This window comes from Psittacula echo, assembly GCF_963264785.1.
Source record: "Psittacula echo genome assembly, chromosome: 5".
Lineage (NCBI taxonomy): Eukaryota > Metazoa > Chordata > Aves > Psittaciformes > Psittacidae > Psittacula > Psittacula echo.
Window position 1 is genome coordinate 79,020,875 of NC_137739.1, and position 13,719 is coordinate 79,034,593.

The 13,719-nt window shown below is 43.7% G+C and overlaps 2 protein-coding genes across 2 annotated transcripts in view; one reads left to right on the plus strand and one right to left on the minus strand.

The window, feature by feature from the left end:
* Positions 1 to 3,721, minus strand: part of WDHD1 (WD repeat and HMG-box DNA binding protein 1) — a gene marked incomplete at its 5' end in the record, with an annotated part of 30,681 nt that extends 26,960 nt beyond the window's left edge. Inside the window, 2 exons of the mRNA XM_080619226.1 lie at positions 1,340 to 1,451; positions 3,645 to 3,721. Coding sequence (XP_080475352.1) covers positions 1,340 to 1,451; positions 3,645 to 3,721 — 189 coding nt within the window. The remainder of the gene's footprint in view (positions 1 to 1,339; positions 1,452 to 3,644) is intronic.
* Positions 3,722 to 11,366: 7,645 nt separating this feature from the next.
* Positions 11,367 to 12,680, plus strand: SOCS4 (suppressor of cytokine signaling 4; the record flags this gene model as incomplete). The annotated part of the gene is made up of 1 exon (XM_080619619.1): positions 11,367 to 12,680. The coding sequence occupies one exon, from the start codon at positions 11,367 to 11,369 to the stop codon at positions 12,678 to 12,680; it is 1,314 nt and encodes a 437-aa protein (XP_080475745.1).
* Between the last annotated feature and the right edge of the window lie 1,039 nt (positions 12,681 to 13,719).

Consider the following 13,719-nt stretch of genomic DNA (forward strand, 5'->3'; position numbering starts at 1 on the left):
TGGCTCTTTTTCCTAATACTTGATGATCACATCTTATGCTGGGAAAGTTTTTGTAACTCACATTGTGAGAAAACACTGAAACTGCCTAAAAAGTTGTCTGAATAATTAGCTTAATCCAATGGATTTATTTCTCAGAAAGGACATCAAAGTCAGAAATAAGTATAATTGAATATGAAGGAAGAGGAGGAAAAGAAATATTACAGAAGTTTAGTGTAAAGAATAATATTTCTACAATCCTGTATGGTTTAGAATTAATTGTCAGAAGTATTCTTGATTTATATAAAATACTCATTTAGCTAAAATATTCAAAAAGTCTATAGGCACATTTAATCAAATAAATTTCTGTGTATTTCAGAAAACTGTATTTTCATACTGCTTTGATATTCTCACTTAGACATAAAAGTACAATATGTTCATATGCTCAGATTTAAATACCTGCTGCTCATTATCATAGAATCATAGAATCAACTAGGTTGGAAAAAGACCTTTAAGATCATCAAGTCCAACCTTCACCCCAGGACTGCCAAGTCCACCACTAAACCATGTCACTGAAGGCCTCATTTTTTTTTTTAACACTTCCAGGGACAGTGATTCCACCACTTACCTGGGAAGCCTGTTCTAATACCTGATCACCTCAGTGAAGATCCTGTTCCTAATATCCAACCTAAGCCTCCCCTGGCATAGCTTGACACCATTACTTCTTGCCCTATCGCTCGCTACTTGGGAGAAGAGACCGACCCATGCCTCACTACAACCTCCTTTCAGGTAGTTGCAGAGAGTGATAAGATTCCCCCTGAGCCTTCTCTTCTCCAGACTGAATGACCTCAGTCCCCTCAGTTGTTCCTTATCACACTTGTGCTCCAGACCTTTCACCAGCTCCATTGCCCTTCTCTGGACCCACTCCAGCATCTCAGTGTCTCTCTTGTAGTGAGGGGCCCAGAACTGAACACAGCACCCAAGGTGCAGCCTCACCAGTGCTGAGTACAGGAGGACGATCACTTCCCTGGTCCTGCTGGCTAAGCTATTTCTGATACAGGCTAGGATGCTGTTGGCCTTCTTGGCTGCCTGGGCACAAGCTGGCTTATGTTCAGTGGCCGTCAATCAGCATCGCCAGGACCTTACATTAATCTGAAGATAAAAGTCTACATATTTAACATACAGCAGACTGAAAAGTGCTACATACAGTATCGTTCTTGCTTTTTTCTGTATATTATCCCAGTATATGTTTAACGTTACCCACACAAGCAGGATCCCTGAGCTTGCAAATCCAACATCTGTACAGTCACACTGTACATCAACACCAGTATGACATAAGTTTGACTTCTGTAAACGACGATACCTTTAGGGCGCATGAATAGGCCTTTTCTCCTACATTAAAGGACGTCGGATCATCATCATCCAGGTTTTCCCAAATCCTAACATCTCCATCACTGCCACAAGTTACAATGCAGCTGTGGAAGGACATGGGATTTGTTAAAATTCAGGAATGGACGAGACAGTCACAGTGACTTTCAATCACAAAATGAAAACGTTATTAAAATGTTAGGGGGCGAGGGGTTTATATCAAAATACAATTCACACAATGCAATACAGTGAATACTACATTTATTATGTCTAAGTAACTTATTAAACATGAAGGGAGGGGAAAAGTCAGGTCTGGGTAGCATAACACAGTACCACGAGTCTCTGACGGCTGCCTAGGCCTGGCACTCATCTGAACTGACCCTTAGATACTACCAGTCAATCCACTTTTTTCCAGAACTTAGAGTGAATTTTTCAAAAGACTTAATTAGCACCCATTTCTCCCAGAACTGGGTATTTAACTGCCTCTTAAGACTTCATAATCAGTTGTAAGATAAGTTTTCAAGGGTCAGGACAAAACTAAGAGTGTTAATGCATACTTGAGTGAAGTTTAACAAGCTTAAGATGTAGGCCCGGGCCTACAGAACCATTAAAAAATAGTAAATATGGAATTCAAGTTTGATGGTGTTAACTTTCACAATTTTAATGCAGTAAACAATAACCTGAAGTCACAGAGCAAATATACAGGAGTTCATGTAGAATTCTTAATCAAAGACATCATGAATCTATAACCAAGATTTGCATTCTTTCAAAAGTTATTTGCAGTCCCCAAAAAAACTAATTAAGCAGCAAAATGTTACAAAGCCAGTGGTAAAGCTGTGAAGTTGGTCTTCTCAGTTCTGTAATGTCTATACTTTGACAGCAACACAACACTGTGCTGATATTGAGTATACTGATGCTGGAGAGTCCGGCAGTAGCAGACCAGTGGTATTTGGCAGAGATGTCTGCATCCATTTGCATTTGCATTGTAATGGCAAACAAGGCCTTTTGTGGTTTCAAGGGATTGCTATTAGACTAACTCTTAACAGTAGTCTTTGTACCAAGGCTAATGAACTAAAGAATGGCATAAGTTAATATAGACTTCATAGAATCATAGAATGACAGAATGGTTTGGGTTGAAAGGAGACCTTAAAGCCTCCCTGGCACAGGCAGGACCACCTTCAACTAGACCAAAGCCCATTCCAGCCTGGCCTTGAACACTGTCAGGGATGGGGCAGCCACAGATTCTCTGGGCACCCTGTGCCAGTGCCTCGCAACCATCTCAGGGAAGAACTTGTTCCTAATGTCTCATCTAAAAAAAAGCCACTACATTTTAAAGCCATTCCCTCTCCTACTATCAAGGAACTTACGCCATACTCAATACTCAAAATTTACTCTTTGAGTTCATTTTGAGAGGGCTTGTTCCCTCGTTTACCTTTTATTTTTAATCAATCAAAAGATAATAGCAAACATTTAGTTTGTATTTATACATTTAAAAGCTAGCATAGGAATAAAACAAAAAGAAAGCAAGCCCAGTACTGGATTTCTTCAACTATATTTTTTATTTCTCAGTGCATATGTGAACGTATTTACTCCCACACTACACCGATTTCTGCTAGATTCTAAGAAACCATTTATAAAAAGCACATATAGAGTTTATATATATATACATATATATATGCTAACATTTAAATTATAAATCAATCACTTCAACACTCAGGGCATCAATATATGTCACATCGAAGTTCTCAACACAGGCAAAACTCAAAGGATTTCCCAGACCAAGCCAGGTCATAAACCCATACCAGTATCTCACACAGAAACAGCCGGTGAACTTCTGGGAAAGCAACAGACAGGAGCAAGAGCATTTCCTCTCCCAGACTATGCTTCATCCTGGTTTCTAGGAATTACTGATTTGTTTCTGGAAAGAAGGCAGCTCCAGGGAGACGTTAGAGCAGCCTTTGTTTAGGTACCTAAAGGGACCGGCAAGAAATCTGGAGAGGAGGTTCTTACAAGAGCACGTAGTGACAGGACAAGGGGGAACGGCTTTAAACTGACAGGGGGAGATTTAGATTAGACATTAGGCAGAAGTTCTTCCCCGTGAGGGTGGTGAGGCGCTGGCACAGGGTGCCCAGAGAAGCTGTGGCTGCCCCATCCCTGGCAGTGTTCAAGGCCAGGTTGGATGGGGCTTTGAGCAACCTGCTCTAGTGGAAGGTGTCCCTGCCCGTGGCAGGGGGGTTGGAACTGGATGAGCTTTGAGGTCCCTTACAACCCAAACCATTCTATGACAATTAGGCAGTTACCTCCCAGTGTCATTGAAGCAGACGTCCGTGTGGCCCTCAGTATGGCCATACCGCATTGGCTTGAGTGCAGATGGCATCTTCACTCTCACCTGTTTATTTAGTAGGATAAAAGACAAATAAAATTAACTGAAAGGAAAAGCTTCGGTCCGAGCCTCAGACAGCAGAGCAGGGTCAGAGGGGCACAGGGCTTGGCCGCCAGCTTTCCCCAGCTTGGCCTAAGCGGGTTAGAGCCGAGCACATGTCCGAAACGGGCCTGCACCTCCTTACATCGGGAAGGCCAGGCCGTGGAAACGAACCAAGAAAGAAAAGGGGGGAAAACCGGGTTACCGGCGGCCTGGGGGACGTGGTGTCCTGGGGCCTGGGCCTCAGCCGGCCCGAGCTGGGATAGGCCAGACTACCCACCGGCCCTGGTAGGGACCCCCTTCTCATCAGAGGCCACTGCTCCCCCCACGCAGCCCGCCGAGGCAAGGGGAGGCCGGGGGCACACCACCACCCGCTTACCGCGCCAAGCCCGCCACCCGCTTCCAGTGTTCCCGCGCCCGGCACTGCCGCCCGGCCCACCCCGGGGCCGCCCTCGGCTCGTCAGAGCCCGGGGCGGGGCTGCGTGCAGGCGGGGCCGGGGCTGGGGCCGGCCCCGGCCGGACGGCAGAGTGGGCATGGCGGCGACGGGCGCGGGTTGGGTTGCCTCGCAGCGACTCCGCTCCGGCGGCTGAGGGCACTCGGCACTGCCACCGCCTCGACCCCTCCGCTGCGAAAGCTCGCACACCGTGGAGGTGTCGGCCGCCTTCTTCCTCCTCCTCGCCCTGGGTCTGGCCGCCCTACCCAGCTGAGAGACCGACTTGGGCGGCGAGCGGCTCCGCCGGGGAGGGCAGCGCAGCGCGATCTGCCGCTCCCTCCGGGCGATCGTAAGTCGGGGTCGGGAGGAGCTGGGCGGGCGGAGGCTGAGGCGGTGGCAGCGGCCCGGTCACCGGGTGGGCTCGGTCCCCGGTGGATACCCGCTTTTGCTGTGGAAAACTGCGTGGGTGAACGCCGGTGTATATATCTTAATGTACGAAGTGCATATGCTTTTACTGTATATACTTACTTACGTTTAATGGCAGTGCCTCAAGAGGCACAGGGATCGCAAAGAAAGCCTGAATGAGGGGCAGTGTCCTTCACGCTCCCTTAGACGAAATCCCCATCACAAGCAAGTGTTGCAGAGAGGTCGGGGGTGCTCTGGCCCGAGTAAAGGCTGCAGGATCAAACCCATTTGGCAATCGTTATGGTAATTACGGAATTAGGCTGTAATTACAGCCATCCCGATGCGTGTGCTAGATGCAGTTGACAGTGGTTGTAGTTAGGCAGGTAGCGATTGCGCTGCAAAAATCATTAAGCTTTCGTGCGCTGAAAAATAGGACGAAAGCATTGTGGTTTAATTTGATTTATTTCTTGAAGGACAATAAAATGTTAGAGGTCAACTTACCTGAAATAAGGATAAAAAAAGAAAACCAACCCGAGTTACGTGCTTTCCCTTTATGTAGCTTTAATGATCTGGCCCAGTTTATTCTTGTTTCTAAGAAAAATTGCTCCCAGGCGAACCCCTTTTATCTTCAGTTTTGCTCTGCCGCAGTTATCGGTGCTTGGGGTGAGCAGAGTAATTTATTTCTATTGGAAATGTGGTTGGGCTCTCTGTAACAGTCACATCGTCGGTACTTTCATGAATGAGTAAGTGACAGCATTACAAAGCCGGCACGCTTCTCTTTAACAGAAAAAATATGCCCAGATTTCATTATTAAACCTCGTGGCTGCCGTGTAGAGACATGTTTTCCATGGGTGTCTCCTGAACATATTTCAGTAAATCGTGATTTCTGGTGAGGATATAGTGTTCTAGCAAAATGATAGGAGCTGAACTGCTTATTAGATGAGTGGGAAGATCGAGCTATTCTTACTGCAGCCTTATTGCAAGCCACTGCCTGGCACAAACACATGTCAACTGTATTTGTTTGTCTTTATTATTTTAATTTGCAGAGACTCATAGGAACTGTACCTAAAATATTTTACAATATAAAAGCCGTTTTAAATTCGGCTCTATTTAACCACTAAATTCATTGTCTCAAGGTGCTGCCTGCTGGAATAACTCTCTGAATGGCATGGGAAAACTGGGGGGAGGTTTTTTCGGGTGGTGGGGGGATCCCACAGCTATTTGGCCAAGGGACTGCAGGCCTTGTGGTTTGCTCACGTCCGAGGTGGCACGGCATCAAATGCAAAGTTACTCTTTAAATCCGGTCAGGAACTCAACCTGCTGTTGACTTGATTAATAGGTGTAAGTGGCTGCGAGCGGAGCAGCAGGGCGAGAGCCGGGAATCACGCTGTTCTCCTATTCGGTTTCTGGGTGGAGCGTGAAGTGTTGGTCACGGACCATAAAGCTTTTACTGATTTAGTGTTTGAGAGGTTGCTGTGGTCTGCCAGGCGCTGCGTGCGTCTCTTCGTCTGCACATGAGCACAGTTTCAGTAAAGTAGTAGATGCGAGCAGCCCTCGCCTTTGGAACCTACTGCCAGATCACTTCCACCTCCTGGGTATGGATAAAACAGTGTTGGGGTTAGGTGGGCATGGCCGCATGCCCCCCTCCTCCTGCAGGTCTGCAGGTACACAGACCCAGGACGAATCAAGGGTATTCCAAGGAAGAAATACTGTAGGTTAATTACCACTGGTACCTTTAGACAGTCACTTTCTTGTGTGAGTGTGATTATTGCTTTAATTTGGTGGAAGGGCCTCTGGAGTCAATCTTAGGTATTTTTGGACGGTATCATAAATCAAAATAAACATTGTCAAAAATGAAGAAAAATAATTTCAGGCAGAGGAATTGAGACTTAATGTTATCCTTAATAGGCTGAGCTTTTTTCCAAAATAAGTCAGTAACAACTCAACTTCAGTGGAAGGTCAGGTTTTAAAATGCGGTCTTGTGGCAAACATTTAATTGGTGAAATTAATGAAAACAGCGTGTGACTGTTAAGATTTTTTAAAAATAACTTTTATGCAAGTTGAAATTAAAAATTTCTCCAGTTTACTGTAGCTTGCTCTTCTCTCTCAGGATTTTATTAGCTCTAGAAGAATATCAACTTCTATAACAATTCCAAGTTTGATTTATTGTTCTTTGCGTGAGTCTCCTTGTTTAAATAGAGGCATAATAAAGCAGTGCTTTGGTTTTGTGTGCTTGGACAGAAGACTTTCAAAAGACTTCTTTCACTAGAAGGGTCATGCAGCATGGGAGCACCAGAGAGGTAGTGGGACCTCTGTCCTCAGAGGTTTGCAGGACATGGCCAGACCAGGACGTTGCTCCCCTGAGCCCACACTGGCAGTAGTCTGGCTCCAAGCATGAAGGAGGGCTGGAGACACGCCATCATCTGCTGCTTTGTTATACTGAAAGGGAGGTAGTTCAATGAAGACTTGGAGGTATTGGGTAGAGGCAAGGATCCAGTGGCTCAGGACACAAATATCTAGTTAAAGCAATTCAGTATTTATTGAATAAATCAAAAAAGGAAGGCCTGTCTACGCTTATGGCTTTGATTCTCCTATTGGAGTTATTGACTATTTGCTGCTGATTTAATTAGACATATGGTGAGGCTGTAACAGTTGTTGATTGCAGCCTACCTCTGGCTAGGAGGTAAAATTGTTATTGTCTCCAAATAGCTGCTAGATACTGCTTTTAGTTTGGGTTTGAAGTCTTAGTGTTGAGGCATCAGTGCTTGAAAGAAAAAGCATCTTGTTCAGCCATCTGCACCCCCCTCCGCAGCCTGGCGAGAGACGTGCCTCTGAAGGAGAGAGCTGTGCACGTTTTAAAAACAACAACAAAACTCACCCAGCTCTCTCCTTGTCCTCAGGAACTGTAAGCTGTGACAGTGCTGGATAACCTTGAACTACAAGCCAGATCCTGTAGCCCGAAATGAACTCTGCTTATCCCTGCACGTTGCTTTATCTTTGCTGTTCGCTTAGATAGAAGAGTTTCAAGCATAAGGCTTTTGTCAAGTCTGCCTGCTTCTGAGATGCCTAAGGTATCCCCACATAGATAAAGGCTTTTGTAGGCAGGAGACTAATTATATCTACCAAAGGATCTCAGAACAGTGTTGGACTCCTCCATTTAACCTTGCCTGTAGGGAAAAGTACTCTCTGTCTTCCCTCTTTTATCCTTACCCTCCCATCCTGCTCTTTCAGTTGCGTTCCAGCCATTAATGGATGTACGGTACACAGCATTTCCCTTGGACGTTTGCAGTGAAAGGAATAGCTGGTTTAGGTGGATAGCCTCAAGTGGTAATACAGCACTGAATGCCTTGTTGCACTTTATGCCTTTTGCTTTCTGTCACCCAATTTATGTTTGGTTCCCATTTTACTGGGGCTGTGAATCACGGATTTGAAAGGTTATGAAAGTGTGACCCCTTCTTGGAATGCCAGACAGTGGGATCTGGACACCTAAATACACTGTGGCTGATGCACGTTTCAGAAGGCAGCTTGCCTGTGAACATGAGGACATTTGTAACACATTTGGAAACAGAGGCTTTATCTCCTGACTCACAGGCTGACCACTGACCCGTCCTTTACTCTTCCTTCAGAAGGTCAAGTCCAAACCTGGTTTTAGTAGGATGACATCCCTTTTTCTTCATATATTCCATGCTCTTTTCACAGGTCTGGTCTTCTGTCGGATTAGCAATTACTGCTCTGACGTGGGAGAATTGGTGCCTGGGTCCCAGCAGCCTTCAAACCCCAGGGAAACAGCTCTCTCTGTTGCTGGCTAATGGGCCATGTCTTAAAGCATCACGTGCTGTTTCTCCAGTTTAAGTTTCAGGGTTCAGGTACCACTAATGGTTCACAATAGAAGAAAGGTACAAAGTAGAAGGTGCCTTTATAGTTACGTACAACCACCACCCAGGAATGACATGAACACTGAGCTTGCTTCAGTTGCAGACTGAAGTCAGGATATAACAGGCCTTTTGTACAAAACTTCTGGTTTTGTACATTTGACAGTTTTTAATTAAAAGCCCCTATTCTGCGTATTCTTATTCCTCATGTGGACTGGACATGTAGAATGAGATAATTGAAGATTTTAAAAGCAATTACAAACTGTCATATCCTAATTTTTAAGTACTTGACTTTGCAACCTCAGTGGTATCTCTCTGTCCAATTAAAAATCCTTATATAGGGAGTTAATGTATTTTACCACAGGATGAATCTAGAATAAGTTTTTGTCTTCAGTTACTTCTAATTATCACCAGGGTAAATGAGATTTCTTTGTTTTCCTTTTTTCTAATTGTGGAGAAAATTCAGTGCTCTACTCCAGTTGTTTCTAGAATAAAAGTATCAATGTTACAAAAGCAATCCATGAATCTTGGTCAAAATAAAGGTGTTTCAGGTCTCAGATAAATGAGACCTGTCAGCAGGTTTCTCCTATCTGTATTACATTCTGCAGTGTTTCCACTGAAAAGTGGTTTGCAAAATCCTGAAAAAAGAAAAAGAGATCTTTATTTTCAACTTTGATTTGTAATCACTGGAATATGGATCCCGTTCTGTAATTCTGCTTGGTACCATTGAGGTGCTATTTATCTAGACTGCTTTAATGCCAGCAGGTTTTCAACCTATTTGCAATATTTAACCTCTCTTACCCTCATTCTACATCTCTGCATCTCCTCCCTTCCACTTCCTTTTCCTTTCCCTCACAGCTCTCAGGTTTGGGGATTGTGAATAATGAATGGAACATCCAAAATTCCTGGGTGAAAGTTACATCTGGGATGTATTTGGCCCACAGAGCGCATGTGAGCCTTTTGGCACGGCAGTCTTATTCTTTTACTGAAAGCAGAGGCTCGAACTTAGGCTGCACAGCCCGGAGGGACGGCAGAGAGTTTGTGTCATGCTGGCTAATCCTGATTGAATGGAGAGAGGAAGTGGATGCCCTTTTCTTTTCCTGCTTAGTATTTACCACTTCAATTAGTTAAAACAAAAAACCTAACCAAAACATTAAAAACCCCCAAACACACAACTAAAACCCCACAGCCAAAAAAAACCCCAGTGGAATAGAGGAGCAGAATGTTGTTTTGGTGAAAAAGCACCATGGTACATGATGGGAAGCATTTCTGCATTCTGCCAGGCCTCAGGAGAGTATAGCATATATAGCATACTGCTATCTATGTAGGTTGGAAAAATTTACTCTACTTTCAACGGGGTAATCATAAGAGGATTCTTTTTTTCAAAGTGCAACATTCTAAAGGAAACTTCTGATCTATTTAAGAATTCAATATGCTTTTGGAAACAAAAGAGAATGAAATCAGCACCCCTAGGTTTCAGAGCAACACTGATTTTAATAATGTAAACTTCCTTCTCTAACGTGCAATAAGCAGTTGCATCTTTCACAGCCTGTTAAAATTGCTTTTACTAAGGGACTGGATTGTTTTAATCCTTTTCAGTATGTAAAGCCCCAGATATTTCAATCCCTTAGGGGCTTGGTATTTTTCTAGCTCCATTCAAAAAGGCAGAAGAAAACAGCTTTCAGAAATTGATGAAATCTGTCACTGATATAATTTTTTTCCCCCTTTTTTTTTTTTTTTTATCCAGGAAGTGACCCAAAAGTGTCAGTTAAGAAAAAGATCTCTGGCATCCCACCCTGTGGATTAGTAGCAAACAGGCATATCGTCTAGGTACAGTAGCTCTTTGTACTCTGACCTAGTTGCTTCTGTTCTGGCTTTTTCCTTCTTGAAAGGTTATTTGAAAGAGATACAGAATTTGCTCATTAAACAGCTCAAGAGTATCACCTGCCACATGAAGCCCTTCTGTTCAAAATGGACCCTAGCATAGTTGGGTTGCCAACACCCAAAACTCTCTGCTCTGCTGTGTATTCAGAATGGATATTCTAAAATCATGTAAGGTGGTGTCGTGGTTTAAGCCCAGGCCGTAAATTAGAACCATGCAGTCTACTTCCCCCACCACCCTTTCTTCCCCCTGCTCCTGGAGGGACAGGGAGGAGAATCGAAAGAATGTAACTCCCACAGGTTGAGATAAGAACAGTTTAGTAACTAAGGTATAACACAAATCACTACTGCTACCACCAATAATAATAATGATAAAGGAAATAACAAGGGAAGAGAATACAACACCTCACCACCCACCGACCGATAACTTGCTCCCACCCAGCAGCGATCCAGCCCTTCTGAGTAACTCTCAGCATGACATGCTGTGGTATGGAATACCTCTTTGGCTAGTTTGGGTCAGGTGTCCTGTCTCTGCTTCCTCCCAGCTTCCCCTCCTCCCTGGCAGAGCATGAGACTCACAAAGTCCTTGGTCAGACCAAACATCAGTGTAATCAGGTCTGTTCCCAGGCCGAAAGTCAAAAACACAGCGCTGCACTAGCTGGTAAGAAGGCAAAAAAAATGACTGCTACTGCTAAATCAGGACAGGTGATTTATTACGAAAGATGTTCTTCCTAAGGGAAGGTTAAGACAGCCTTGTCTGTAGTCCAGCTGGTATTTGTGGGGTTACTGGTGAATTCGGCTTGATCATATTACTTCACATGCTTAGCAATCGGTTGTCGCTGTTGTCCTGTATACACCTGCATTGGTCTTGTGTTAGCTGTTAAAGCAGCTGTGTTTTCTTTTCCCTTAGGTATTTCCAGAAAGTGCCTCAAGGAAACTTCCTTATGTAGGAAAACTGTGCAAAAACATAGCGTGCTTTCTGGCAACTCGTGAAGTAGAGCTGTCAAAATGGCAGAAAATAAGGACAATAATATTAAAAACGCAGATGTGAGACCCAAAAGCAGTCGGAGCAGAAGCGCAGACAGAAAGGATGGTTATGTCTGGAGTGGAAAGAAGCTCTCCTGGTCAAAAAAGAGCGAGCATTGTTCCGACGCTGAAACAGCAAGTGCTGAGGGAAGATCAGGGACTAATTTAAGGAGCCAAGAAAGGAAGTTTAGCTGCTCGTCTATCGAGTTGGATCTAGACCGCTCATGTGGTCACAAGTTTTTAGGCCGATCTCTCAAACAGAAGCTGCAAGATGCTGTGGGTCAGTGCTTTCCCATAAAGAATTGTAGCAGTCGGCACACCTCAGGACTGCCATCAAAAAGAAAAATTCATATCAGTGAGTTAATGCTAGATAAGTGTCCTTTCCCTCCACGCTCGGAGCTAGCTTTTCGGTGGCACTTGATCAAAAGACATACAGCCCCTATAAATCCAAAAGCAGAAGACTGGATAATTGCTGATTTATCCCAGCATGAGGAACGGGATGATCAGCTGCGAGACGATGAGATTGCCAACGGGGGAATGGACTCCCCCTCCCAGTCCGGTGACTTTACGGACAGCAGTTCCTCTAGGGGTGATTCAAGGTCTGAGTTGGTTACAGGTAAGGTGGTAAGGAGTAGTAGTAAAGATGAGAGCGATATGGACTCTGATGATGAAGTTGTAACACTGTGCACAAGCTCTAGAAAAAGAAACAAGCCCAAATGGGAAACGGATGATGAGCTGCTACGAATGGAAACGCCTCCAAAATACCATACACAGATTGATTATGTCCACTGCCTAGTCCCAGACCTCCTCCAGATCAATAATAATCCCTGCTACTGGGGAGTCATGGATAAATATGCAGCTGAGGCACTGCTAGAAGGAAAGCCGGAGGGAACATTTTTGTTACGAGATTCTGCCCAAGAAGACTATTTGTTTTCTGTGAGCTTCAGGCGCTACAGTCGTTCCCTCCACGCACGAATAGAGCAGTGGAATCACAACTTCAGCTTTGATGCCCATGATCCTTGTGTTTTCCATTCTCCTGACATCACGGGACTCCTAGAGCACTATAAAGATCCAAGTTCCTGTATGTTCTTTGAACCACTTTTATCCACTCCACTGAACAGGACTTTTCCTTTTTCTCTTCAACATATATGTAGAACAGTTATTTGCAACTGTACAACTTATGATGGTATTGATGCACTTCCCATTCCTCCATCGGTGAAGCTGTATCTGAAGGAATATCATTACAAGTCAAAAGTTAGAGTACTCAGGATTGATGTACCAGAGCAGCAAAGCTAGGAAATATTTTTGTGAAAGAATGAGGTTGTCTCTAAGCAGATAAATAGTATGTTCAGTCTTTCTTCTTTCTACGGTGGGGTTTTTTTAATAGCAATTTGATGTATGTCTTTTTCCTTCCTGCAGATTATTTACCACCCAAAGTAGCCTTTGTCTAAGGCTATTTTATCCAAATGTACTTTGATTCTTCCCAGCTCTCTTTTTTAGAAATGATATTCCTGTGGGCTTTTGGTACTGTTCCCAGACTAGAGTTTTATGGAATTTCAGGTAGGCTTTCTGGTATTTCTATAGGTGGGTAGTCTTTAGATCTAAAAAAGACCCCTAAAAATCAGTTTTGAACTTGATCTGTCTTTTTTTATTGTAATTTACATGTGTTGCTGACATGTTTGAAATAATGCACTGTTAACTAAAGATTGACTCATCTGTATTTTCTGCATTTCTTTTAAAATGAGTGCTCTACCCTCTGTGTGCATGTATGTCTGTCCGTCCATATCTAATACAGCAAATTCATCAGTCTATTTCTAACATGACTATTCCAAGCAAAATGAAGTTTGAAAGAGGACATGATCTTTCTATAAATATATCAGGGGACTAAACACCAGGGAGAGGAAAAAGAATTCAAGTTAAGGACAACACTCAGTACAGGAACAAACTTGTATAAACTGGTTGTGAAAAGATTTTGCTTGGAAAAGAGAAAGCTTGTCACCATCAGAGCAATGCAGTTCTGGAACAGCTTTTCATTTTGTGTAATAGCAGTAAAAAGCAAACTACTCATAAATCAGGATTTGATCAGTGTCTGGAAGGGATAATGGTACACTTACTTACGATACATGGGGCTTGGACTTGGTAACTCTGTTTCTGTGTTACTATTTCATTAGAAATACCCAGTTTTCACTAAAAGAGCTGCTGCTTCTTATATGCTAAAGCACAAAGGGGGAGAATGAAGATATTTCCTTAAAAATCTGCACATTAAACTATCTGATCTTGCATGGTTGATCCTAAGGTGAAGATCAATCACTTTTCTACTTTGTCAGTAGGAGAG